The sequence below is a fragment of the Phocoena phocoena genome, chromosome 15 (genome assembly GCF_963924675.1).
Source record: "Phocoena phocoena chromosome 15, mPhoPho1.1, whole genome shotgun sequence".
In the NCBI taxonomy this organism is placed as follows: Eukaryota; Metazoa; Chordata; class Mammalia; order Artiodactyla; family Phocoenidae; genus Phocoena; species Phocoena phocoena.
In genome coordinates, this window is record NC_089233.1 from 25,951,037 (window position 1) to 25,977,720 (window position 26,684).

Consider the following 26,684-nt stretch of genomic DNA (forward strand, 5'->3'; position numbering starts at 1 on the left):
TTCTTTGTTGTGGGAGGGCTGTCTTTTATACAGCAGGACATTTTGCAAGCATCTCTGGGCTCTAATTGTGGGTAGACGCCAGTAGGACCTTCCTCTCCACCCCCAGGTTGTTATGACAACCAAAAATGACTCTAGACATAGCCAAGTGTTTCCTAGGAAGCAAAACTGTCCCAGTGGATTACCACTGATGTAGAGGAATCGAAACATGTCTATCCAGCCCTGAAAGTCCTGGCTCAATTGCTTTCCTTTTCATAGTGGGTGGCTGTGAGAGAAGGAAAAATATCCTGTGGGAGAAAGAGGCAAAGAGCTTAGGCTTCAGCCCACATTTCTGTTATCATCAGGCAATATCAGGATCCTGAGAATGGACAAAAGACATATTCATCCTACCCACGTCGTTTCTGTTTAACAAACAGGGATCATGGTACTGATTTTGTTGATGTTTTCTTGGTCCCACCTAACTTGTGCTCTATAAGTAGCAAAAGCTAGTAAAACTGGGTCATCTTTAACTTCTGATGACTTGGTTGATGTTAAATGGAATAGGAATTTTGCCCTATTTATTCTAGAGAACATTGATTGTTGGATTTAGGAAAGGTTTAGTAAACTGGCTCTGAAGAATTTCTCCCTAAACCCACCTCTTCTGTTGGTTATTTATTGTATCACTAACATGTGGAGAGAACTTGGAATAATTAAGAAGAATCTTTCCCTCTGTCCCAAACACAATCTCAGAAAAGCTTTTCTGAAAATGGAAATGAACTGAATAGAAGCAAGGTCTTTGTTGCTATATCTTAAAAACTAAAATTTTTTTCAGGTTTAAGAAGAATAAATAAAATGGAGATACATTTGAGGCCTGGCTCTGCACACAGAAATGGATAATAGGCTCATTCTGGCTCTTGCATCCCAGATGAAGGTAGAGGTTCCTTCTGCAGGTAGACACCATAATGCTTTGCTTGCCTTTGACTCACCTTTTTGTTGTGCTATAATATTCATATGTTGAGTGTCAGAACCCAGAGAAGGAGCAGTCTAAGGATAAAACTTATCCAGTCTTTAGCTGACAGAGCCATTCCAATCGACAACAGCAAATATCCTAACATAAAGTGAATGATGAATTGGCGGTACAAAATCAAGAAACGCCTTTCATGCTGCATCTCCTGTGACAAGGTGTTTAAAATAGGAGCACATGGGATCCCAGCCACAGCGGATTTTTGCTGGTGGCAGAAAGAAGAGAAAAAGAATTGCAAGAATTACCATTGAAAGGTTGACTGAAGAACTCATTTCAGAAGGACATTGTTATCAATAAGAAGTTTATTTGTACCCATAAGGAGCATGACTGATCAGACTAGAGTTCTACTCTATGTAGTTTTCTGGATATCGATAAAGAAGACAATGTTCTAGGATCATCTTGAATATCTCCCATGAAGGATGCTCAAGAGAAGAGAATGCCCAGCTTGAATTCTGTATGGCTTTAGACAACTTCAGGAAGTAATCTGTTATTGAGTAAATCCTAGTGAACTTTTCTACTTTATAAAAGCAAACATATGATCAACAGAAAGTAAAGTCTATATGAACTTAAAAACCAACAGTTTGAGCTGCAATCATTGTATATCTGGATAGTGATCTGTAATTACTTCGTGTGGGTGAAATGTCTATAGGATTTGCCACTCTGAACTTTATTTTTTGATTTAAAATATTTTTTTATTTTTAATTTTTATTGAAGTATAGTTGATTTACAATGTTGTTTTAGTTTTACGTGTACAGCAAAGTGATTCACTTATATATATATTTTTCTTTATTATATATCCATATATGTGTATACATATACATATATATATTCATTTTCAGATTCTTTTCCATTATAGGTTATTAGGAGATGTTGAGTATAGTTCCCTGTGCTAAACAGTAGGACCCTGTTGGTTTGAACTTTCTCTAAATACAAACATGTCCTAAGGTTTCAGTGTTAGCAGGTATTTGTTGTTAAACAATCAGGTAGGCAGCCGAGATAGCATGGTTATTCAGTAAATTCAGTGCAAGGAAAAGGCTTCTTGGGGCCGTATTTACACACCAGGCCATGGGGATTTGACAGAACAGAGGAACTCCATCCCCTTGGGCAAGTTACCTCTGTAACCTCAGTTTCTTCACTAGTAACAATACCCGCCTCATTTGGCATTTGAGAGCATTAAATTAGCAGGCCTAGGGGAGTGCCTGGCATAACGGCTAATGTCTATTAACTTGTTTCAGGCCTGTCTCCCATAGAGCCAGAATTTGCAGCCAGCTGAGTGGAGAGGTGAAATCTGTCCTTATCTACCATTTTTCTGAACAAGTCAGATTCTTCCCTGAGGCACGGGTGCCAGGGAAGGAGTTGGAGGCCTCATCTGACAACTTTCAGGTGGACTTATTCTAAAGTCGAAGTACATGCAAGTACGAGAATGGAAACAACTCAGAGGGCTAATCTTTTCGGTATCAAACCTAGAACTTTTGAGATTTGATTTCTGACCCCCAAGTTACAGGACTTCAGCCCCTGTGGTTCAGTGGAAAGGTGCAGAAGTGGAAACTCTAGGCTGTCTCTGGTAGACACCCCCTTTGTAGTATGTGCTACCTATCTTTTCTCATTTATTTCAGTTTCCCCAAGGAGATGATCGGAACACTCATGTGCTCTCTTCTCCAAGACTTCTAGACCCTAGTTATCCTTTAAAATTTGTCAATGGACGCTTGCATTTATGCATTTCACCTTTTTTCCCAATAAAATCTCAGTACAGAGAAATGCCCTAAACAGACCCTTTGATAAACTTACAACCTAATGAGAAGCTTATTTCATCAAGTTCTACAAAATAATTGTGCTTGTCCAAGAAATTTGCAGATGCCCTTTACGCACTTTTAACAATGTTTTTAAATAGATGCTTTTAACAATGCTTTTAAAGTTTAGGACAACTTCATAATGTGGTCTAGAGTTGTAGAAAGCATATCAGATTACGGATCTGAGAACAGGGCTTCAAATCTTGCAAAAACACCTGGACACTGAGATGCAGACATGTCAGCTATATGAAGCCTTGCCTTCAAACAACAGCTATTTAATTAAATCTGTGCAATAAAGCTTTATTGGTGAGACTGTAGAGGTGGACACAGGTGACAATGTGAGAATGGATGGAGAGATGACAGAGAATAAACAGGAATGGGTCCTAAAAATATGTGGGTTAGTCCTAAGACACAGATGGCATATTTTAGGCAGAAGTGGGAAAAATATTCTAGCTGGATATAATGTATAAAATATTCAAGGCAGCATGGAGTAATGCAGGATCATATATGAGTAATGACAAGTAACTTAGCATGGCTACGGTGGAAACTGGGTCCTGTAAAGCGGGGAGAGGCCAGAAAGGAACAAGCTGGAGAGGTAGGCAGGGCCCAGACAATATGGAACTTTATAACAAGTTCATGATTGGGGGTTTGATCCTGAAAGCAGAACAAATCTTCATGAGTTTTTTTTTTTTTTTTTGCGGTACGCGGGCCTCTCACTGTTGTGGCCTCTCCCACTGTGGAGCACAGGCTCTGGACGCGCAGGCTCAGCGGCCATGGCTCACGGGCCCAGCTGCTCCGCAGCATGTGGAATCTTCCCAGACTGGGGCACGAACCCATGTCCCCTGCATCGGCAGGCGGACTCTCAACCACTGCGCCACCAGGGAAGCCACTCTTCATGAGTTTTAAGTTGAAAAGTACAGTGGGCCTGGGCTGTCCAAACTCTATATATTCCAAAGGTCTTTAGGACTGGTCTTCGACCACTCTTTGGAGATAACTTCTGAGCTTGGAATATGCCACCTGAGAAGAGTACTTTGTATACCTGGTCTTTGGACCACACCATATAGCTTACGCTTATAATGTGATTTATGGTGAGTGCCTATTTTTGTATACTTAGGGGCTTTAGGCTACACTACATCAGTTTGACCTTGGTGGGGAGGGCTGGAGACTGTGCCTACATGCCTACATAACTGACCCCCAATAAGAACCCTGGACACCAGGGCTTGGGTGAGCTTCCCTGGTCAGCAACACTTCACACATATTGTGAAACGGCTGGGAAAATTAACTGCTGTCTGTGCTCCTCCCCTGGGAAAAGATAGTTGGAAGCTTGTGCCTGGTATATCCTAGACTCTGCCTTACATGACTTTTTCCTTTGCCGATTATAATCTGTATCCTTTAAAAATAATAAACCGTAACCATCAGTATAACAGCTACTCTGAATTCTGTGAGCCCTTCCAGTGAATTATCAAACTGAGGATGTTCTTGGGCACCCCACACACAAGACATAAAAAACAACATTTACATTTAACAGTTAAGAATTAATACATTTGGTCATGAGAATGATGGATTTGAGGGGGCTGTTATTAGGGAGTCCAGAAAGGAGACCTAAAGGCCTCAATGAAAGCAGTATTAGTAGAGACGGGAGTGTTGATGACAAATGAAAAAGCCTTGATGACTGATGGTGTGTGCAGGGGAAGTTGGGGAGTAAGTGGTGTAGGAATTGGGATCAGCTGTCTTGAGTAACTGCACTTATAGTAGCTACATTTTCTAAGATTGGATGCACAGGAAAAGACCAGTTCTGGAATAAGAAGGATGAATTCTGCTGCAGGCATGTCAGAATTAAATGCTTGGGCAAGATCTAGGTAGATAGGTCTAGGGGGAACATCTCTAATCTGAGATAGATGTAACCAGGTGTGGGAAACATCCCCAACCAGAAAGTGGCTGAGGCTATGGAATAAGAAAGATCACCCTGAAGAAATGTGCAGAGAGTAATGAGAAGAGAGTCAAGTCCAGCACCTAGTGGCACACTGGCTGGTTGTTTAACCCCCATGTCTTCTGTAAGGCAAGGGGCCGTGCTGGCTCTTCTCTACTAAATTTCTCCTTACCTATGAAGGTCCTCTGGCTCTCCTCCAACTCCACAGAACACTTGTCTATTTCTTGCAGATTTAGTGCCTGTCATATCATAGTTATTCAAATACTTCTTTAACAGGGTGATTCTGAAACAAATTAAGAACAGCTACTACAGGGGGACTTCCCTGGCGGTCCAGTAGTTAAGACTTTGCCTTCCAATGGAGGGGGTGTGGGTTCGATCCCACATGCCTCACAGCCAAAAAACCAAAAAACATAAAACAGAAGCAATATTGTAACAAATTCAATAAAGACTTTAAAAAGCATCCACATCAAAAAAAAAAAAAAAGAAAGAAAGAAAGAAAAAAGAACAGCTACTACAGGAAAGAGAGGTAACATTTTTGGCTACCAGGGTTGAAATCCTATGATTAGATGAGAAAATCATCACTCATTTAAGTGCCACATACAGTTTGTCAGCTGGAAACAGTTATAAAAGTTGAGAAGTTGGGCGTGGGAGGGCAGAAAGACATGCACAAGCCAGAAGGACTCTACTACCTTTTAGAGCTGGTAAATCTTTTACAGTAGATGAGGAATCAAGATCTTAAGTTACATCTAACTCAGCTATTGCCAGCACTCAAGTATTTCTTTGATGGTGTTCCACAGAATGCTCATCCCCAGAGAGATGCTTCACAAATAGAAAGTTTCTTTGTTACGTGGGTTTGCGAAATGCTACATGTGCCTGGAGTTTCATCATGCACAAGAGTACTCTAAAGACTCTGGGAGGGCTTCCCTGGTAGTGCAGTGGTTAAGAATCCGCCTGCCAATGTAGGGGACACGGGTTCAAGCTCTGGTCCGGGAAGATCCCACATGCCACAGAGCAACTAAGCCCGTGCACCACAACTACAGAGCCTGCGCTGTAGAGCCCGCGAGCCACAACTACTGAAGCCCACGCGCCTGGAGTCCGTGCTCCTCAACAAGAGAAGCCATTGCAACGAGAAGCCCATGCACCGCAACGAAGAGTAGCCCCCGCTCGCCACAACCAGAGAAAGCCCACACACAGCAACAAAGACCCAATGCAGCCAAAAATAAAAATTAATTAATTAATTAATTAAAAATAAATAAATAAACGTAAGTAGAAGCTTTAACCTTTTCTCCCACACCCCAGTGCATTTTCTTGTTTATTCCCTATGGTTCACGGACCTCTCTATGAAGACCCTAGATGATGTCCTGCCCCCTCCATTTCAGCTCTGACCTGCAAAATGGGTGAGAGGGAAAACCTTACATCCTTTATGAGAGTGGAGTTTTAAACTGAAGTAGAATTTTTTTAAAAGACTTCATTTTTAAAAAGCAATTTTAGGTTTATAACAAAGTCGAGAGGAAGGTACAGAGATTTCCCAAATACCTCCTGCCCTTGCACATGGGTAGCCTCCCCCATTATTAACATCACCTACCAGAATGATACTTTTTTTTTTTCTTTTGGCCACATCTCACGGCATGTGGGATCTTAGTTCCCCAACCCGATCCCCAGGGATCAAACCCGGGCCCCCACAGTGAAAACGCCCGAGTCCTGACAATTGGACTGCCAGGGAATTCCCAAATGGTACTTTTTTTTTTTAACCAAAGATGGACTTACATTGATACGTCATAATCATTCAAAGTCCATAGTTTACCTTAGGGTTCACTGTTGGTGTTGTACATTCTATGGGTTTGGACAAAAGTATGACAACATATATCCATCATTATAATACCTGTAAAAAACAAAATTCAACCAAGTAAATTTAAAGATCTAATTGGCTCTGTTTTAACTTACTGTATAGAGTATTTTCGCTGCCCTAAAAGTCCTCCATGCTCTGCCTCTTCATCTCCCCCCAGCCCCTGCAACCATGGATCATTTTGTTGTTTCCATAGCTTTGCCTTTTTCAGAATATCATATAGTTGGAATCATATGGTATGTAGCCTTTTCAGATTGGCTTCTTTCACTTAGTAGCATGCACTATGGTTCTTCCATGGCTTTCCATGGCTTGATAGCTCGTTTCATTTTAGCACTGAGTAATATTCCATTGTCTAGATGTACCACAGTTTATCAGTTTACCTACTGGAAGACATATTGGTTGCCTCCAAGTTTTGGCAGTTATCGTTAAAGCTGCTAAAAACATCATGTGCAAGTTTTTGTGTGCACAGAAACTTTCATCTCCTTTGAGTAAATACCAAGGGGTGTAATTGCTGGATCTTATGGTAAGAGTATGTCTAGTTTGATAAGAAATTGCTGAACTGTCTTCCAAAGAGGGTGTACCATTTTGCAGTCCTGCTAGCAATGTATGAGAATTCCTGTTGCTGCACATCCTTGCCAGCATTTGGTGTTGTCAGTGTTCTGGATTTTGGCCATTCTAATAGGTGTGTAATAGTACTGCATTGTTGTATTAATTTGCATTTCCCTGATGACATATAACGTGGTGCATCTTTTCACATGCTTCTTTGCCATCTGTATATCTTCTTTGGTGAGGTGTTTGTTAAGCTTTTTATTTTTTATTTTATTTTATTTTATTTTTGCGGTACACGGGCCTCTCACTGTTGTGGCCTCTCCCGTTGTGGAGCACAGGCTCCGGACGCGCAGGCTCAGCGGCCATGGCTCACGGGCCCAGCCGCTCCGCGGCATGTGGGATCTTCCCAGACTGGGGCACGAACCCGTGTCCCCTGCATCGGCAGGCGGACTCTCAACCACTGCGCCACCAGGGAAGCCCTCTTCTGCCCATTTTAAAATCAGGTTGTTTGTTTTTTGATGTTGAGTTGTATGAGCTGTTTACATATGTTGAATATTAGCCCCTTATTGGTCATATAATTTGCAAATATTTTCTCCCATTCAGTATGTTATCATTTTGTTTTGTTGACGATTTCCTTTGCTGTGCAAAAGCTTTTAAGTTTAATTAGGTCCCATTTGCTTATTTTTGGTTTTATTTCCTTATTGCTCCTTATTGCTTTAGGAGACAGATCCAAAAGGATATTGCTACGATTTATGTCAAAGAGTGTTCTGCCTGTGTTTTCCTCCGGGAGGTTTGTGGTTTTCAGTTTTAATTTAGGTATTTTGAGTTTATTTTTGTATATGGTCTTAGAGAATGCTCTAATTTCATTCCTTTACAGGTATCTGTACTGTTTTCCAGAGCACTATTTATTAAAGAGACTGTCTTTTCTCCATTGCATATTCTTGTCTCCTTTGTTGTAGAATAATTGACCATGAGTGCATGGGTTTATTTCTGGGCTCTCTATTCTGTTCCATTGATCTATGTATCTGTTTTTGTGCCAGTACCATACTGTTTTGATTACTGTAACTTTGTAGCATAGTCAAGTCAGGGAGCATAATTCCTTCAGCTCTGTTCTTCTCTCTCAAGGTTGTTTTGGCTATTCAGGATCTGTATGATATCACTTATATGTGGAATCTAAAAAATACAACAAACTAGCGAATATAACAAAAAAGAAACAGACTCACAGATATGGAGAACAAACTGGTGGTTACCAGTGGGGAGAGGGAAGGGGGGAGGGGCAATATAGGGATAGGGGATTAAGAGGTACAAATTATTATGTATAAAATAATCAAGTATATATTGTACAATATGAGAATATAGCCAATATTTTATAATAACTATAAATAAAGTATAACCTTTAAAAATTGTGAATCACTATAGTACACACCTGTAACTTACATAATATTGTATATTAACTCTACTTCAATTAAGAAACTGTACTGTTTCTGATGAAAACTTATTAAAATTGTAAGGTTGTACCCTATTTACTCCCCTATTGATAGGCATTTATGTTTTTTTCCATTACTTTGCTGTTATAAAACTGTTAAAATGAATAGCCTTGAGCATATGCCATTTCATTTTTTTGCCAACATATTTTTGTGATAGATTCTTAGAATGGGATTCCTGAATCAAGAGGTAAATGCATATTGTTTTACTCTGTACTCGTTAAACAACAACTCCCCTCTTCTTTCCCGCAGCCCCTGGTAACCACAGGGATATAAAGTTTTTTCAAAAACCACAAAACAGAAACCCAAAATGGATGGGTATCTTTATCCTTATATCCGTGTCTCTGAGTTTTCAGAATAATATCAAGATAATTTTTCAATAGACAAGCTTTCTTGAATTACAGTTTATTAATCTGATTTTGTTTTAATTTTAATTTTTTTCTCTGAATCACAAGAGTTTAGGTTCTCATAGAAATTTGGAAAATAAAGATACAAAGATAAAAATAAGAATCGTGCAATTGCACCAACAGAAGATAACCAGTAACCATTTTGATATGCTTCATTCATTTTCCAGATTTTTCTTCTTCACTCTTCTGCTTGTTCCAGAGACAGCCCCATGTAAGCATGTGTAGTGGGTATATGCATATAGATATGTCTATATATGGCTCTCTCTCTGTTGTATGATCTGTAAGTATAAAGGCAGTATTACACTGTAAATTTCTACTTTTTAAAGTATTTTAAAATGACCATTAAATATTCTTCAAAAACACTATATTAGAATGAATGCATATTCTACCATATGAAAATCTCATAATTTAACTACCTTTTAATTGTTGTATATTTAGGTTGTTTCTAGGTTTTTGCTCTTTGTTAAGGATCAACTTTGTGTATAAATCTTGTCTGAGGAGTTTATTTTCTTAGAGCTATTTCTAGAAATGAGTTGCTGGGTTCAAGTGTGTGCTGGTCTGTATCAGGATTCACTGCTCTATTATTTGTGGTCTCAAAAGCTGGAGCATGTGCATAGATTCACATGCTCCACTGTTTGCATAGAGTTATTTTATCTTCTAATCATAGAAGAGCACCCACTTCGATCACCTAGAAGAAATCATTTTACTCACCAAACATTGTAGCAACCTTTTGTCATAGACCAGGATGAAAACTGAAGATGTAGTTAGACTGAGACCAACACCAGGACAGTTAACTGATATGCTTAACTCACCCTTAGCAAGTGAGATGCTTTGGCTCCATTCACATTGTGTCATTTCCCCTCATCTCTCAGCACATTCAACGGAGGCACCTCTGGACCAGACTTATAATTTAGGTTATTTTAAATATGTTAATTAAGGAGAGAGTAGGTCATCAGTATATTTGGTGATGGTCTCAATGCTCCAATTATTTAACATATCTGGGAACAAATTATTCTGCATAAATGAGCTTTGCAGATGATTGAGGATAACGAGTTAAAACAGTAGTTTGGGGTACGAAAGTTCCAATATTGCGAACAGATTTCCTGACTTCTTAATTATAATGAACACATCAGTATAAATGAGTTTTCCTCCATGCATAGTGATTGGGAACTCCCTGAAAGCAAAAGTCTTTCTCCCTAAACCAGAAGAGAATCTCAGGCACAAAGCCTTGCAGAGGTGAGACAGACACAGCAGCATCTTCACATTTGAAGGAGGGCAGTGCGAGGTATGGACTCTTCATCAACCGGATTAATACATTTTTTTAAAATTTATTTATTTTTGGCTGTTTTGTGTCTTCATTGCTGTGCATGGGCTTTTTCTAGTTGTGGCGAGTGGGGTCTACTCTTCGTTGTGGTATGTGGGCTTCTCATTGCGGTGGCTTCTCTTGTTGTTGCGGAGCATGGGCTCTAGGCGTGCAGGCTTCAGTAGTTGTGGCATGCAGGCTCAGTAGTTGTGGCTCGTGGGTTCTAGAGCACAGGCTCAGTAGTTGTGGCGCACGGGCTTAGTTGCTCCGCAGCATGTGGGATCTTCCCGGACCAGGGATCGAACCCGTGTCTGCTGCATTGGCAGGAGGATTCTTAACCACTGTGCCACCAGGGAAGTCCCCGGATTAATACATTATTGATACTAAATTGCTTTTCTGATTCATAAAAAAAAAGTCTTTCTCCCTAGATTTATGTGGGATACTTTATCCCCTGTTGCCCATGGAGACCTTCAGAAGAAAGAAAATGGTTTTTACCCCATGTTTTGGAGAGTCTGAAACCCATAAGCTGTTTGGACAAGCCTTAATTGGATACCTGTTTTGTGCCAGGCAAGCCAGTGCTGGGCGTTCGAGAGACCTAGGTCTTGCCTTGAGGAGCTCACTCCCGTGGGGAGAGAGTAACCTCAGAGTGTGGCACATGGATGCCCTGATGCCGCAGGTTTTCATAGGAGGCAGACAGGAGTTTGGCACCATGAAGAAATGAATTTGAGTCTGGCTTCCCCTGCTTCTTGGTTCTTAGCTTCTCTGAGCCTCAGTTTCTTCCTGTGAAAATGGGGACATCAGGGATCTGAGGTTGTGATAAGATCATGCACCTGATGCCCTTACAACACTGTAGCAGGTGAGATGTGACGTCACCTTAGGTGCCAGTATCTTTAGGAGGGCTTGGCAGTGGGGATGGGGAGGGGTCTAGGGTTCCACTCTCAGAAGTAGTTATGACTAACTGGGTAGGGCTAGCACCAGGGACAAAGGGGGACAGATGTGTGCCACGACTGTCATCTCTTTTTGATACTGAGCACCTACTGTGTACCTCTTCCCGGCCTCACAAGGTCCCTCAGAGGCCTTGTTGCCCTCGACCAGATGAAGAGCCTGAGAAGCTGAGGGAGTGGAGTGGGGGGCTTGCTCAGACACAGCTGCAGCTTCACTCCCCTTTCCCACCACTGGTGCTCTGTCTTTTACCAGAACTCACTCTGTGACGTTGAGCAAGTCTTTGCCCCCCTCGGGAGAGCTGGTTTCAGGGGAATCAGGGACGCCAGGCTTCCCACATTTAAAGTTTTAAAGAGCGTTCCAGTCCCTCCCCCTCCCCCAAGTCTCCTCCCGTCGGACGCCCAGGTGAGCTCTGGGAGCTGCCCGCAGGTGATGATAATACCAACAGAGTACCTCGCATTTGCTCCGCGACCCGACCTGTGCTAAACTCCTTTCCTCCGTAATTCTCCGCAATCCCCAATCCGAGACATTCCGGGGCCGAATTCGCCCCGCGGGCCCGGCCCCCTTTCGGTGATCAAGATGCAGAAGCCCCGACAGCCTCCCAGCACCGTCCCACGTGCCGCCCCTGGCGGCTCCGCCCGGGCCCGCGCGAGAGAGACCGGGGGCGGGGCCTCGGGGACGGGGTTCGGCCGGGCTCGGTGACTACACTGGCCCAACAGACCGCCCCACTCCTGCCACCCTGCGATGGGTCCACTGTCTTTGTGCCCGCCAGTAGGGCTGTCGCTGCTGCTGCTACTGGGACCCGGACTCGGGCTCAGCTCAGGTGAGTGAGGGATGGGCCCCCTCCAAGGACCCAGGAGTTCCTGGGGCTCCTCCAGTCCTCCCCAGGGTGCCAGGAGCCCTGCCTCCCCAGCCCTCCCAGGGGACCCAGGAGCCCTACAGCCCCCAGCCCTCCTTTCTGTGGTCCACCCACACGTTGCTTCCCAGCTTCGTGGGAGCCCTGTCCCCCCACACCATCCCCCTTGTCCTCCCCTAGAGCCCCTCATTCACTGCTTCCAGGGACCCAGAACTAGCCCAGTCCTCCCCCAGGGCCTCAGTGTCCTCCCCCAAAACCCTCTCCACTCACTGGCACCCTCCCTCTCCAGTGACCAGACCTCCCCATCCACCTGGTCTGGTGCCCTGTGAACTGAGCCTTCCCTCCACCTGTCCCTGGGGTCTGCAGTAGGACCACCAGGGGGACATGAGAGGCTGAAAGGAGCAGGGGAAGAAGGGGCCCAGCCCTACCTGGGGTTGGGGAAGAACGCAATGTCCCCTTCTCAACGTCACCCTCAGATAGGTCCCCTTGGCATATTACCCATAGGGACATGTGCTGACGCCACAAGCACAGAGACACACAGGCACAGGACGCCCCTAGCCTCATCTGGGCACTCAAGTGCTGGGCTCATGGACAGGCTCACACACAGACACAGGCAAAGACACCGCGAGGGAAACACACACACCCACACACCCACACTCAGGGATACCGAGACAGTCCCATATGGACACACGTACAGAGAGAAGCACACACACACAAACACACACACACCCTCAGACCCACAGGAAGCCTGGACAGCCTTGGCACTCCCAGCAGAGGCTGTTGTGGGCAGACACAGCAAACAACCCCCAGAATGACCTGCCCCACCTAAGCTGGCACGGAGGGAGTGTTTGCCTTGGTTACAGATCCAGTGCTGGGTGTCCACCCATGCCTGGGTTCTCCCTAGGGCTGAGTCCAGGACCCTGAGATGCCAGAGGGTGGGTCAGGTCAGGTTGGGGAGACCTCTGGGGACAGCTTTAGGGTGTGAGTTTGGAACTGGGGTCCTGTCAGATGTGCTTATTTCTTTTTCAAGTTTTTATTTTATTTATTTTTGGCTGCACCACGTGGCACGCAGGATCCTAGTTCCCCGACCAGGGATGGAACCCACGCCCCTGCAGTGGAAGCACAGAGTCCTAACCACTGGACCGCCAGGGAAGTCCCCAGATGTGCTTAGACTGGGAGTGTTCCATGGGGCTTGGTGGATCCAGGGGTCAAGGAAGCTTTTCTGAAAGCCCACTGCATGCCAGGGGATCCGGAGCTACCTGCAGCAGAGATCTGTCCAGGCTGAAGGGTCATGCCCATGAGCAGACAGTGGCACAGCGTGACAAGGGCCCCTGTGGTCACATGGGGGTGAAGCAGATTCTAGAAGGAGGCGATGGGTGAGCTGGGTGAGGATGGGGTGAGGGCACTTGCAGCGCGGGGTGTATGTGACAGGCAGTTTAACTGGAGGAACAGGACATGATGAGTGGGGTCCATGTGGGGCACGTTGAGAGGGTGCTGGAGCGGGGGGAGGGTCAGCTCCTGCAGGGCCTCTGATCAGTGAGGACCCTGAGCTTTACCTGGAGGGGGACGGGAGCCTGGGGAGGTTTCAAGCAGAGGTGTGGGCAACTGGGGGCAGCACTCAGGAAGTCCTGTGAGAGGAGGACGGGTCATCCAGAGAGGAAGGCAAAGCTTTTAACTCTAAACTCGCTTTTACATTTTGTTTCTATTTAACTTATCTCCAGTCCCCTACACGAATATGCTGCTTTTCCCACTGAGAAAAAAACAAAATTGAGGGAATTCTCTGGTGGTCCAGTGGTTAGGACGCCGAGTTTCCATCGCTGGGGGCACCACTTTTATCCCTGATCGGGGAACTAAGATCCTGCAAGCCACGCGGCACAGCCAAAAAAAAAAAAAATTGAATTGAATTTTGGTTTGGACTCTTCAAAAAAATCAGCATGATAAATTCTTGTTCTAGATAAAAAGACTTGAAACAGACATGATGATTAAAGGCAATGCAAGGATCTCCTCTGGATCCTCAGTCCTGGAGCAGTGGGCAGAGAGCAGGCTCCCAGGAATCGGGCCGGCCTGGGCACGAGTTTCTGCTCAGCAGCTCACCAGCCCTGAGGCCTGGGATGGGTCCTTTTGCTTCTCGTAGCCTCAGTCTCTCCATCTGTAAGTGGGAGAATAGCCACCCACGAGACAAGGAAGTTGACAACAGATGTCACCTATAAATGGGGGAGCACAGTGCCCGGTGCAGGGCGAGGTCCCAGTGATAGCATCTCCTTACTGTGGCTGATTGTGTGTTTTGACTAAGCGCCAGAGTGGACTCATGGCCCTCACCAGAAGAAGGAGTGGCTCTGGGATTCTCTGATGCCCAGCTCACAGCAGGTTTGGAGGCCCCTTACCCCGAGCAGTGGATCCCTTGGTGCCCCTAAGCTCTGTTACCCTGGCAGGGCTCCCTTCCTCCTTGGGCAAGGAGGAAGGAGCACTGGATTGGGAGTCAGAAGCCCCCAGTCAGGTCAGGTTCTTGTGGGCTGTGTGACTTTAGGGCTGTCCTTCCCACCTGGGCCTCCTCTTTCTTCCATGTGAGATGCAGGGGTTCCAGTCGCACCAACTATGTACTGCTATGTGTCACAGCCACATGGGGGATCCAGAAAAATGGCTGGGATGTGGCCGCAGGGCCTCCCCGTGTGGGAGGAAGCTGTGCCGGGCAGTGAAAATAAGAGATGCAAAGGGCCCTGAGCCAGAGTCTGGAGAGCAGTGGTGGGGGCAGTGGAGACCCAGGGAGAGGGAAGCCCCCGCAAAGGAGCCCGCCTTGATGGCAGGGACTCTGTTCAGCTCACTTCTGATGTCCAGTGCCCAGCACAGGCAACTGGACAGATGTTTGATGTGCGACTTGCAATCTGACTCTGTCTGGAGTTGATAAGGGCAAAGGATTGGGGATCAGGGCATTCCAGGAAGAGGGAACAGCCTGTGCAAAGGCCCAGAGGTGTGAGTTGTTTCAGGTGCTGTGGCTCTGTGACCTGTTTTCTCCTTCATGGCTGCCTTGAAGATATTGATAACAATAGTTAGAGCTCATTGTGTGCCGGGTGCTTTACATGCATGATCTCATTCCATTCCTGGGAGTGAGATCCCCTTATTCCCCTGTTTCACAGATGAGGAAACCAAGGCACAGAGAGGTTGAGCTGTCCAAGGTCACACAGCTAGGAATAAGAATCAGGATTCAAACTGAGACAGTCATCCAGGCCCTTTTCAGGCTGCTGCCCTTCCCCAGGGCCAGGGCAGCCCCCACCTGCAGCCTCTAACATTTGTCTCCCCCTACTCACCCCAGCTTCCCAGAGGTCACATGTGCACCGACGTGGGCTCATAGAACTGGCAGGGACTGTGCACTGTGCTGGCACCCGCACCGCCGTGGCCTACATGAACTACGGCTGCTATTGTGGCCTGGGTGGCCATGGCCAGCCCAGGGATGCCATTGACTGGTGAGTGCATGCTGGGGCCAGAAGATCCCACCCCCTGGGGTCAGTAAGGAAATATCACCTATGAGGAAATACCCAAAAACGAGGTTGGGGTTTGGGCTAGGAAGATCCCAGCACGCGGTACTACTTGCAGGCAGAGGGCATCCTGGGCAACACGGCCAATGAGGCCAAACTGTGGTGCCAGCTGCCCCCCCCACACCGTCTGGCCGTGGAGTGATTGATTATGTTAGCTGAAAGAAATTGCACTTCATTGATCAGACTTATTATGCATCAGAACTGTTCTGAGAACCCCTTTGAGTCCTCACAAAACCCCATTTCAGAGATGAGGAAAGTGAGGCACAGAGAGATCAACTTGCCTGGGGCCACATAGAGAGTGAGGGGTGGGAACTGGGATTTGAACCCAGGCAGCCTGGCTAGATTCATGCCCCCATCACTGCCCTCTGCTGCTGTGTGAGAAGGCCCTGTTCTGTGCGAGGCTGCGGGCTTGGATCTTGCCACGACTTCCTTTCATTTGCCCTCAGGGCCACGGCCATCCGTGGAGGCAGGTATGATGGTGATCCTCATTTTACAGATGAGGTCCCTGAGGCTTAAAGAGACACAGCCACTCACCATTTCCACTTAGTGCTGGTGGGGGGCAAGGGCGTGGAATGTGACTGTCTCTTCCGAGCTCGGAGGATGTAGCTGTCACTGACAGGTCTTTATCCAGCCTCGTGCCTTGGAGGCTCCTGCCGTGGGCCCTGCCCTCCCTCCCACACTCTGGTTGTCTAGTTCCTGCACATCTTTCCAGGTGCAGCCCAGGCCTCACCTCCTCTAGGAAGCTTTCCCTGCAGCCCAGCTGGGCCTGGCACTTCGCTGGCTCCTAGAAGCCCCTCTCCTTACCCAACATCCCAGCACTTCTCGCCACACACGTTGCACCTGGTGGCTTGTCTGCCTCTCCCCGCCAGACTGGGAGCTCCTTGAGGGCAGAGTGGAATCTGGCTGACGTCTCCCTGCCAGACCCTACTGAGGGGTCAGCGCAGGGTGGGGCTGCTGGCTGGATGGAAGCAAGAGCAGTGGATGATTGCACGATGGACAAGTTTACAGACATTGGTGGGTGTTTCTCAGGGAATTTGTATGTTATTATTATCATTACTATTGCTTTCGAGGTGCTCTTACGTGGCAGGCTGGACACCGGTGACACCGTGGGGAGCGGGACAGAAATGGCCCCACCCTCACAGAGGTCTCAGTCAGGGAGGACAACTGCTAATCAGTCTTCTCCCTAATTAGGGTCTCGTCAAAAACCTGCCTGGAGGGAAGGAACCTGGGCTTAGGAGAGGGTGTGATCAGGAGACTGTCAGAACCTGGGGAGATGTGGGACCTGGATGGCATCCTGGGGGTGGGGGCGGGTACTCGGGCTGAGACCTAGAGCAGGAAGAGGGGCCATGAAGTTCTCCCAGGCAGGGGGCAGAGTGTGGGCAAAGTCAGGAGGTGGGGAGGGTGTGGCTCGCTCCAGGAACAGAGAAGAGACCACTGTGGCTGGAGCTCGGAGACTCAGAGAGTGAGGCAGGCAGGGGCCAGGCTCGAGTGTGGCAGAGGGATGGAGGCAGCGCAGGACACACTGAGGTCAGTGGAATTATTTCCCAAGATGGGGATTCTCAGGGAGAAGGCTTGGACCAGAAGATGCTGTCCCCCTGTGGGTCCTTACTCACCCGAAGTCCTGGCACAGAAGGATGGCCAAGAGAGCATCCCTGCCTTCACCCACACGCCGGTCTGCCTGTCTGCCACCCACAGGTGCTGTCATTCCCACGACTGCTGCTACAAACGTGCCGAGGTTGCTGGCTGCAGTCCCAAGATGGAGCGCTATTCCTGGCAGTGTGTCAATCAGCACATCCTGTGTGGTGAGTTCCCAGCATCAGACCCGGTAGCAACCACTGGCTGGAGCATAGAGGGACTTCCAAGTATAGGCAGGGCCCATCTCTCCCCATCTGCCCCAGTCTCCACCGTGCCCTATTGTCTGCCTGACATTGAGGCTAAGTGTCAATTACTATAGTTCATTTCTCCTGTGCTGTTGATTTTGTTATGGAAAAGGAATATTTCTATCAGACCCAGGAAAACAGAAAGTAGGTCAAAAGGCTGAATGCTTCAAGAAAAATGGGAATGGTGAGCCCATTTATTTGTCAAAATGAAGAGTACACCTGGGTCTGATGTATCCCCTTTGCTTCGCTCGTTAGCACTGCCTGCCCCAGGGGATGTCTGAGTTTGCAAACCCTGGCCTCTGGCCAACAGCTTAGTCCATGATTCAGATTCTGTGACGTTGCCAAGCCTTGATCTCTCAGGGCCTCAGTTTCCTCATTGGTAAACTGGGGGCGGAAATCAAGCCAGCCTATTGTAAGGATGAAGTGACAGTGTCACTGTGCTTCATGCCTAGTAGATGTCATTAATGTCTGGTGAAGAAATGACCCAACACAGAACCTCTGGTGAAGATGACCAGGCACTATTTCAGTGAGCACAGGATTTGGGGAAGGACAAGAAGACAGTTCTGTGTAACTCTGAACCCCCCGAGAGAAAGTAATTTCTCTTTCAGTTTTCTTTTAATCCTTCTAATTTTGTGAAATTAGGAGAAAGTCTCAGTTCAGTGTTACGTTAGCTGAAACATCCCTGGGTCACTTGCTGGTCCTTTTTAACCAAGAGAGTAGGTTTCTGGCTTATAACGTTATTCAAAAACTATTCTACTCCTAAATTTAATTCTGGCCTTAAAAAAATTCTTCATTATCTATCTATCTGTTTATCTATCTATCTGTCTATCATCTATCTTTAACCACAAGCAGCGTGTATTTAATGAGGATAATTATAACATAATCTGATATCACTGTACATTTTACATGACCGGCCACTTCTTTTTTAAAAAAACTATTGTTAACTTGCTCCATATCATTTTATTTATTTATTTGTTTGTTTGTTTGTTTATTTATGGCTGCATTGGGTCTTCATTGCTGCGCACGGGCTTTCTCTAGTTGTGGTGAGTGGCGGCTACTCTTTGTTGCGGTGCGCAGGCTTCTCATTGTCGTGGCTTCTCTTGTTGCAGAGCACAGGCTCTAGGTGCACAGGCTTCAGTAGTTGTGGCTCGCGGGCTCTAGAGCGCAGGCTCAGTTGTTGTGGCACACGGGCTTAGTTGCTCTGCGGCATGTGGGATCTTCCTGGGCCAGGGCTTGAACCCGTGTCCCCTGCATTGGCAGGCGGATTCTTAACCACTGCGCCACCAGGGAAGCCCAGTCTTGGTACTCTTGTTGAAAATCACTTGGCTCTTAGATCAGTGATGTCTCTGAGCCTGTTTCCTTACTTGGAAGATGGGTGTTGCAAAGATGGAAGAAGTTTTATAACGTGATAACCAAATTGGATGGAAGTTGTCACTTTCTTCCCTACCCTCTTCTCTATCCCTCATCCTCATCTGAACCTCTCTCTGACCCCCACTACCTCCACCTGAGAGAACTGAGGATCTGGTGTGATTCTCCACTAAAACCCCAGCTTCTGCAGACTTGTTCTCCTCTAGAGGGAAGGAGGCTATCCTAAGGGTTACGTAGAAAGATGTTCTTAGATATGCATGGATTCGCAGCTGTATCCTCTGAGTCTGAATTAGGAGTTGGCACAGAGCAAAACTGAATTAATATGGAGACATAACATCAAGGACTGAAAACGCCCCAGACATCATCTCATCCAACCCTCTCACTTAGAATTGGGGAAATGAAACCCAGGGAAAGAAGTGACTTGCTTAACATGGTGGTGATAAGCCCACTTCTGGGCATATTCCCTGTCCCCAAACTGCCCCCAAACTGCCCCGTTCCACTGTGGGTGGAGAGGAGAAGTGGGCCTTGAATGGGAAATGTGTTAAAGACCTTTCTCTTCTTCCTTCAATCTGCATGTTCTGCTTGCCCCTAACCATGTAAAAATGATGTTTGTAAAATATTTATTGGTGTGTCTGCTGGTGGAGTCTGTGACTGTTTACAGAACTGCCCTCCCTGAACCAAACGAAGAGAACCAAAATATCTATTATGCATTTTTTTTTTTGCTAAAAATATTCTTATTCTGTTTGGAAACATTCTGAACATAGTTGTTTGCTTAATTATAGGTGTGGCCCATTTTCCATTTATGGGCCTGACTTAAATATATATTTTTTCAATGTTAAGCATATAATAATATTTACTGGCAGGCCTTTATTTTAAACTTAACCCTTGGGAGCTAGGTTTCCTCTTCAGTTTTTATTATTCTTGAATAACATGAAGCTGTTGGGCTCCTGAGGCCATGGAGCAGTGAGACCCAGCCTTGCTTTTGAAAGGATCTTTCTTGCTCAGGGAAAAGGGTGGGAGCACAAAGGAGGCATAGGCATTGGGTCAGGTCTGTGGCCTTGGACAAGTTACTAAATCCCTCTGAGCCTCACTTTCCTCATCTGTAAAATGGGAATAATAAAACTCTGGTGTTGGGTTTGTATAAGAATCAGAAACAATGTATGGCTTTTCTGTATTCTCCAAAAATTATTATTGAGAATCTACTCTGTGCCAGGCTCCCTGCTAGGTTTGGGGCAAAACAGAGAAGCAAGGCTCTGTGGTCTAAAAAGAGGAGAGCAGTAAATAGTGTCTGTGCCAATTGTTTTTACAAGTGCTGTGTCGGAAGAGAAAGCAGTGAAGTATTATACCAACTACAACATAGATGAACCTTGAAAACGTGAAACTCAGTAAAAAAAAGCCAGACACAAAAGGTCACCCATTGTATGATTCCATGTATATGAAATGACCAGACTAGGCAAATCCACAAACAGAAGGCATAGTTGTGGTTACCAGGGACTCCGGAGAGTGGAATTGGGGAGTGACTTAATAAATATGGGGTTTCTTTTGGGCTGATAAAAATGTTTTGGAACTAGATAGAGGGGGTGGTGGCAGAACATTGTGAAGGTACTAAATACCACTGACTTGTCACTTTAAAGTGGTAAATTTTGTTATGGGAATTTTGCCTCAGTAAAAATGTATCCTCACCCCAGAATGCTCAGGGGTCAGAGAGGGTCTCACTGACAAGATGCCATTGAAGCAGAGACTTGGGGAATGAAGGAGCCCTGGGAAGAGGTGGTGGGAACAGCCGGTGCAAAGGCCCTGAGGTAGGGATGAATGTCTGGGTGGTTTGAGGAGGGTGAGGCTGGAGTAGAGTCACCCTGGGAGAGAGTAGTAGGTGATAATAGAATGATGAGGGCCAGATCCCCCAGGCCGTTGGAGCCTTTCCTTTGAGGGAGATGGAGAGCCAGGGAGGGTTTTGAGCAGAGGAGGGACGGGATCCGATCTGTATTTTAACCGTACTGCATTTTTGGCTGCTGCATAGAACATATGCTGGAGGGAGCAAGGGTGGAAGTCAGGCACCTGTATGAAGCTGTCCCAGGGATCTGGGTGAGAGGTGGCTTGGGCAGGTGGTGGCAGTGGAGATGGTGGAAGGGGGGCTTCTGGACATGTTTGGCTGGAAGGTGGAGCTGAGGGACTCGCTCATGGATGGGGGAGGGAAGGGGAACTGGCTGGAGTGTTCATGCGAGTCACCCTGTCCTTAGACAGCCGTCCTCCGGTTGCAACCCTGGAGCTTCAATGGCTTTTTCCTCAGAAGTCCCTACCCCACCAGGTCACGTTGCTCCGAGGGTGTACGTGTCTCTGTTGTGCAGCGGCCCGTGGAAATTTTACAGGCAGAACGGCTGGCTCCTGCACCAGCGGGTTCATTTACCAATTTTTACATATTATTTTTATCTATCTATCTGTTCATCTGTCCATCTGTCTGTCCATCCATTTATCCACATGCTTTTTCTGATTCAAACCTAATCCACCTTTGTTGTGAAAAATTAAAACATTCCAGAAATGTTGAAAGTTACACTCCATCCACCAGAGTTAACTAGCTTCTGTTAAGTTTGGCATCTTTTCCTCCAGATTTGTGCATCTGTAAACAAACAAACAATAACAAAAATCAGATCACACTATGTATATTTTATTATTTTTTTCACTTAATATAGTGTCTTGGACATCTTGGAACATCTAGGTCAGCCTCATTCTTTTAAAGCCAGACAATCACCTATGGCAGAGTGTCTCCATCTTGACACTGGACATTTGGGGCTGGACAATTCTCCAGTGAGGGGGCTGTCCTGGGCATTGTAGAGTTTAGCGGCGTACCTGGCCTCTACCAACCAGATGCCAGTAGCACCCCCAATCCCCCACGTGACAACCAAAGATGTCTCCGCACACTGCCAAATGCCCCCCGGGGGCCCCAACTGAGAATGGCCAGTAACACGAATGTACTTTATTTTGCAGAGACCATGGCTGTTCCTAAGTCTTTGTGCACTTGTGAGAGGGTTTTGTAGCATGGAGTCCTAGAACTGTTGGGTCAAATGGAGTATCTGAGGTGCCCTTAGAATTTATATGTAGAAAGGACTGGAGAGCAGCCTGAAAGGGGATTAGAGAACTTGTCCTGGAGGGGTATTTACTAGGCAAGAGCATTTAAAAAATGTAAATGGTGTTTATTGTAGAGGCTGGGGAGGGGCTAAGAGGCTGGGGAGGGGCTAAAGGGAGACCTGGTAGAGATTAGGGAGGAGGAAGGCCACCAAAGTCCCCACAAGCCACCTCCTTTCGGCACTGAGTGGTATAGGTATTTTATGTCTAACAAATAATGTAAACTAAACTTTGAAATAGCTGCCCTTCAAATTTGGTTAATTGAGATTGCTTTTTCCACGATGAAAGCACCGTATGGCTCAAAGTAGAAGAGTTTCAAATTACAAAATGTAAAAGTTTGGTGGGAGATAAAACTCCCATTGACACTACCCAGACATCAATTTGATTAACCTTCTGGTGGTGGTGGTGGTGGTGGTGTTTTGTCTTTTTTGAGTGCATAATACATAAAAAACATAGCAGTGTGTTTTGTACCCCTTATTTTCCTCTTAAGTATAAGCTCTTTTCCATGTCATTAAAACTCTATTAAAAGAATAGATATATGTATAACTGAGTCACTTGCTGTACACCTGAAACTAACAAGATCCACTAACTAACTAAACTAACTAAATCAACTATACTCCAATATAAAAAAAAAACAACTCTATTAAACAATCCTCTGTTACAAACTTGAATTTGTAAGGGTGGGCGAGTGCCCCGAGTTGACACCCTACTCCCTTCCTGCAGACAAGCCAGGAGGCCTGGGGTCGGGCAGAGCTGAGTTGGGGCCCAGTTCCCACACCCCTTCCTGGATTTTTCCTCTGTAAGGTTGGGGTGCCAATGGCACTGCCCTGAGAGGACTGGGTGAGATGGGGACCATAGAGCCAGCCCTTTGCCCAGTGCCTGGCTCCGCATAACTGCACGGTTAACACCAGCTCCCATCATCCTGACTTTTTCTGTTGTTATCCATTTACTGAATTATAACCAAGGCAGTTTTTCTTTTCTGGGCCGCGCCGCGCCGCATGGCTTGTGATCTTAGTTCCCTGACCAGGGATCAAACCCGGGGCCCCTGCATTGGGAGCGTAGTCTCTTACTTACTGGACCACCAGGGAAGTAAGTCCCTGGGAAGCTTAATAAATGAATTTAAGGGAGAAAGATTTTCCCTCTCAGTCCTTTGTTAATTTTTCCAATTAGGCAAGGAGGAAGTATCAATTGCACGATAGTCTGACGGCTAGAGAGGGTAAACCTCTCTTAACGCTTGCTAATCTCCCTTTTTTTTTAAAACCAAGACACTCCAATTTGGGGGCTCACAGCTTTCAGGTGGGCAACAGCATTTAACTAGACTTTGATATTAGGACTTTATCTTCATTGGTTTTTGTTGTTGTTTTTGCTTTCTTTGTTTTTTAGTCAGTTTCTTATATTTGTGGTATAAGATTTTGGTTTTCCATTTATGTCAGTGATAGAATTTATTTGATGCAATTTAATACCATTTAATATAATTAAATCATAATTTATTTAATAATTGACTTACTATTAGAAATGAAGGGGATTTAAAGCTAGCATCTTGAAGCTGCTATGGGTCTGAGTTTGGGAAACCCTGTGTGCAGTCATGCAGATAAACACCTTTAATCAACTCAGCTCATTATAGAGGGTCCCGGGCCCCCTGCCTCCTGCTTGACATCCCCCACCCCTCCCCCACTCATCACTCCACCCGCTCCTGGTGCTGCCAAGCTCTCCAAGTGTTGCCCTGAGAGAAGCTGATGAATTTTCTGAGTCTCATGCTTCACCTTGCTAGGATCTCCATGGAACTTGTGCATTTTAAGAGGGGATCTTTAAAGATTAGCTGACAGCTTAAGGAGGTCAGCTGCAGCTCATAAGCACCTGCTGTATGCCCTGCATTTTACTGACTTGGTCTCTTTTCATTCTCCCAACAGCCCTTAGAAGTAGGTACTTTTAGTATCCTCATGTGGCCCCTGTGGAAACAGCCTGGGAAGGATGAAGTGATGTGCCCAAAGGAACTATATCCATGGCCAAGCTGGCTACCTCCAAAGTTCATGCTTCACTGTGCCTCTGGAAGAAATTTGGCAAGATTTAATAGTGGGTGTTTTTTTCCCCCCATTTTGTGGATAATTAAAAACCCACAGTCAAAGGCAGATGACATATCCATAGCTGTTATACCTTCTAAATTAATAAGATAGAACTTGAAGATCACAAAATCTTTCCAACCTAAAGGAATGACTCTCTAGCAGTGGAATTCCCAAGGCAGAAGGAGATTTATCTTTGGGTGGCAACCTTTGCACCTCTGTATAAGGTAGGCCCAGGATGGAAGGAAGAGATGGAATATATGATTGTTACCTAAAACAAACTATTTTCTTATTCAGTATCATGTCATGTGCATATAATAACATTTTACTTCTTCTTTTCCAATTTGGATACCTTTTATTTCTTTTTCTTGTCTGATTGCTGTGGCTAGGACTTCCAATACTATGTTGAATAGAAGTGGCAGGAGTGGGCATCCTTGTCATGTTCCAGATTTCAGAGGGAAGTCTTTTAGCTTTTCACCATTGAATATTATGTTGGCTATGGGAACAAACTGTTCTCTTGAAGGAGCATCTGAAAGAGACCTGGAGAGAAAAGGCAGAGAAATGCAGGTAGAACCAACATTGATGGAGTTACACGCATAGGGCCAAGCCCCTGCCGGGCACTTTACATAGGCTTTCTCACCCATGCTTCCCAATAAACCTGCAAAGCGGATGGTGCCCCCATCTACATCAGGACTTGGCTCAGAAAGTTTGGGTAAGACCACACAGCTAGGAACTAGCAGAGAAGGCATTCTGAAAAAAAAAAAGCCTGGATGGTTCCCAGGCACCTACTGCTTATCTAAACGGATCCTTAAATGCACTAGTGTAATACTGACGCAGAAGAGAAGCTGAAAGGGCATATGGACTTTGGACTTCCTTTCTGAAAACACTCCCCTGGCAACTTCAATTTCCTTTTCTGTAAAATGGGCTGAACATCACCTCCCTCGGGAGTTATGAGAGAGATAACGTGGTGAACTGTCAAAGTGTTGCCCAGATGCAATTTATGCCCTTCCTTGTCCCCAGCTTTACTGGCTTCCCTTGCATTTATCTTCCAGTCTCTCCAAGTCCCTGCTCTAACCTCAGTTTTCCCACTTCTTCCAGGACCAGTGGAGGACAAATGCCAAGAACTCATGTGCAAGTGTGACCGGGAGATTGCTTACTGTTTAGCTGAAACTGAGTACAACTTAAAGTACCTCCTTTACCCCCGTTTCTTGTGTGGGAAGGATTCGCCCAAGTGTGACTGACTAGCGTGACTTGAAATGTCTTTTTTGCACAAGGAAATAAAACTTCTTTTTGTGGATCAACAGCCTTATTCAGTTCTTTGCAGGAGGAAGCTGGGGCCAGTTGTTAAAGCTGAAACCCTCGTGTTTGCTTTCACTCCTGTCATGAACTTGGGGCTGGAGCCAGTTTGGTTTCCAGCTTAATGTCAAAAGTCCCACGCCTACTTTATAAAACCACAACTGTATTTATGACTGTATTAGGTTTGGTACCATTTGAGGTTCAACCTTTATGGAAAAGAGCTGAGCCTTGTCTTCTAACCTGCTCCCGTTGGCAGGTAGTCAAAAGTGAGCAAACACCTACCATGCGCTTGGCTTTGCTTTCGATTCTGGGCTGAAGCAATAAACAAAATGGCCACATAATGCCCAACCTTGTGAAGTTCAAGTCTAGTAGTTGTTAGCTCGAGTCTTCTGCCCTATCCCACTGCACCTTTAACAGTTAAAATTTATTTCCTATGCACTGCTAAAAAAAAAAAAAAAGTAAAATTGAGAAATATATAAAGGAGAAAACACCCCACTCCAGTTCTTAGTCCACAATAACCACTTTTAGTATCTTAGTGTGCTACCCATCGGTCTTGTCTATAATGTGTTAAAAGTGTAATTGAGACTCTAGACTGTATGATTTTCATAAGCTTTTTTCCATTTCTCCATGTCTTTAAAAAAAAATCTCTGGAAACTTCATTTCCAAATGTATTAGATACATTTCCAGCTGTATTAGATACTATTTTATAGACTGCTACCTTTTGGACATTGGTGATATTTCCTATTTTTATCAATTACTGATGTGGTGAGGATGCTTGTGAATAAATCTTTGCCCCCCTCCCACCCTTTTATTATTCCTTAACTGAGATTTGCAGAAATGGAATTCTTGCATTAAAGGGTCTGAATATTTTAAGTAGACTCCCCATTTTGACACACCAAGCCAAGAGGGTCTGAGGGCGGAGAGGCAGCCGGTGGCCCTGGCTCTGATATGCCTGTCCCTCCTGCAGGCGATAAGGAGGGAGAGCCCAGCCCAGCCTGTTTGCTCTCCGCCAAGACTGCTTTGCAATCCCCCCACAGACAGAGCACGTGTGGGTATTACTCATCTTTGAAGCATGATTTGGGGAGTGGGTGGGGATGGTGTGGGGGGAGGCCAAGGGCGGGGCAGGTGGGGAGTGCTAGACTGGGAGTCTGGCCTGGGCCCAGCTCCACCAGTGCCACCCAGCTTCCATCTCTTCATCTGAAAAGAAGAGGAACCCTGCGAGGCATGAGGCCAGGGACATGAAGGTACTGCAGATCAGCTGGGCTATCAGTGTCTCCGGCAGGTCACGAGGGTTAAACAGGTAAAGTCAGGCAGCCT

General features: G+C 45.8%; 1 protein-coding gene across 1 annotated transcript; it reads left to right on the forward strand.

Annotated features, from left to right (window-relative positions):
* The first annotated feature begins 11,995 nt into the window (after positions 1-11,995).
* Positions 11,996-25,312, forward strand: LOC136135304 (group 10 secretory phospholipase A2-like). The gene is made up of 4 exons (XM_065893204.1): positions 11,996-12,074; positions 15,418-15,568; positions 17,336-17,442; positions 25,170-25,312. Exons 1-4 carry the CDS (start codon positions 11,996-11,998, stop codon positions 25,310-25,312), a joined length of 480 nt encoding a protein of 159 aa, XP_065749276.1.
* Positions 25,313-26,684: the final 1,372 nt, after the last annotated feature.

Coding starts and splice junctions, on each gene's coding strand:
- LOC136135304 (XM_065893204.1), top strand. CDS start 11,996: ATGGGTCCACTGTCTTTGTGCCCGCCAGTAGGGCTGTCGCTGCTGCTG. Junction 15,569..17,335: donor CCCAGGGATGCCATTGACTG/GTGAGTGCATGC, acceptor TGCCACCCACAG/GTGCTGTCATTCCCACGACT. Junction 17,443..25,169: donor CAATCAGCACATCCTGTGTG/GTGAGTTCCCAG, acceptor CACTTCTTCCAG/GACCAGTGGAGGACAAATGC.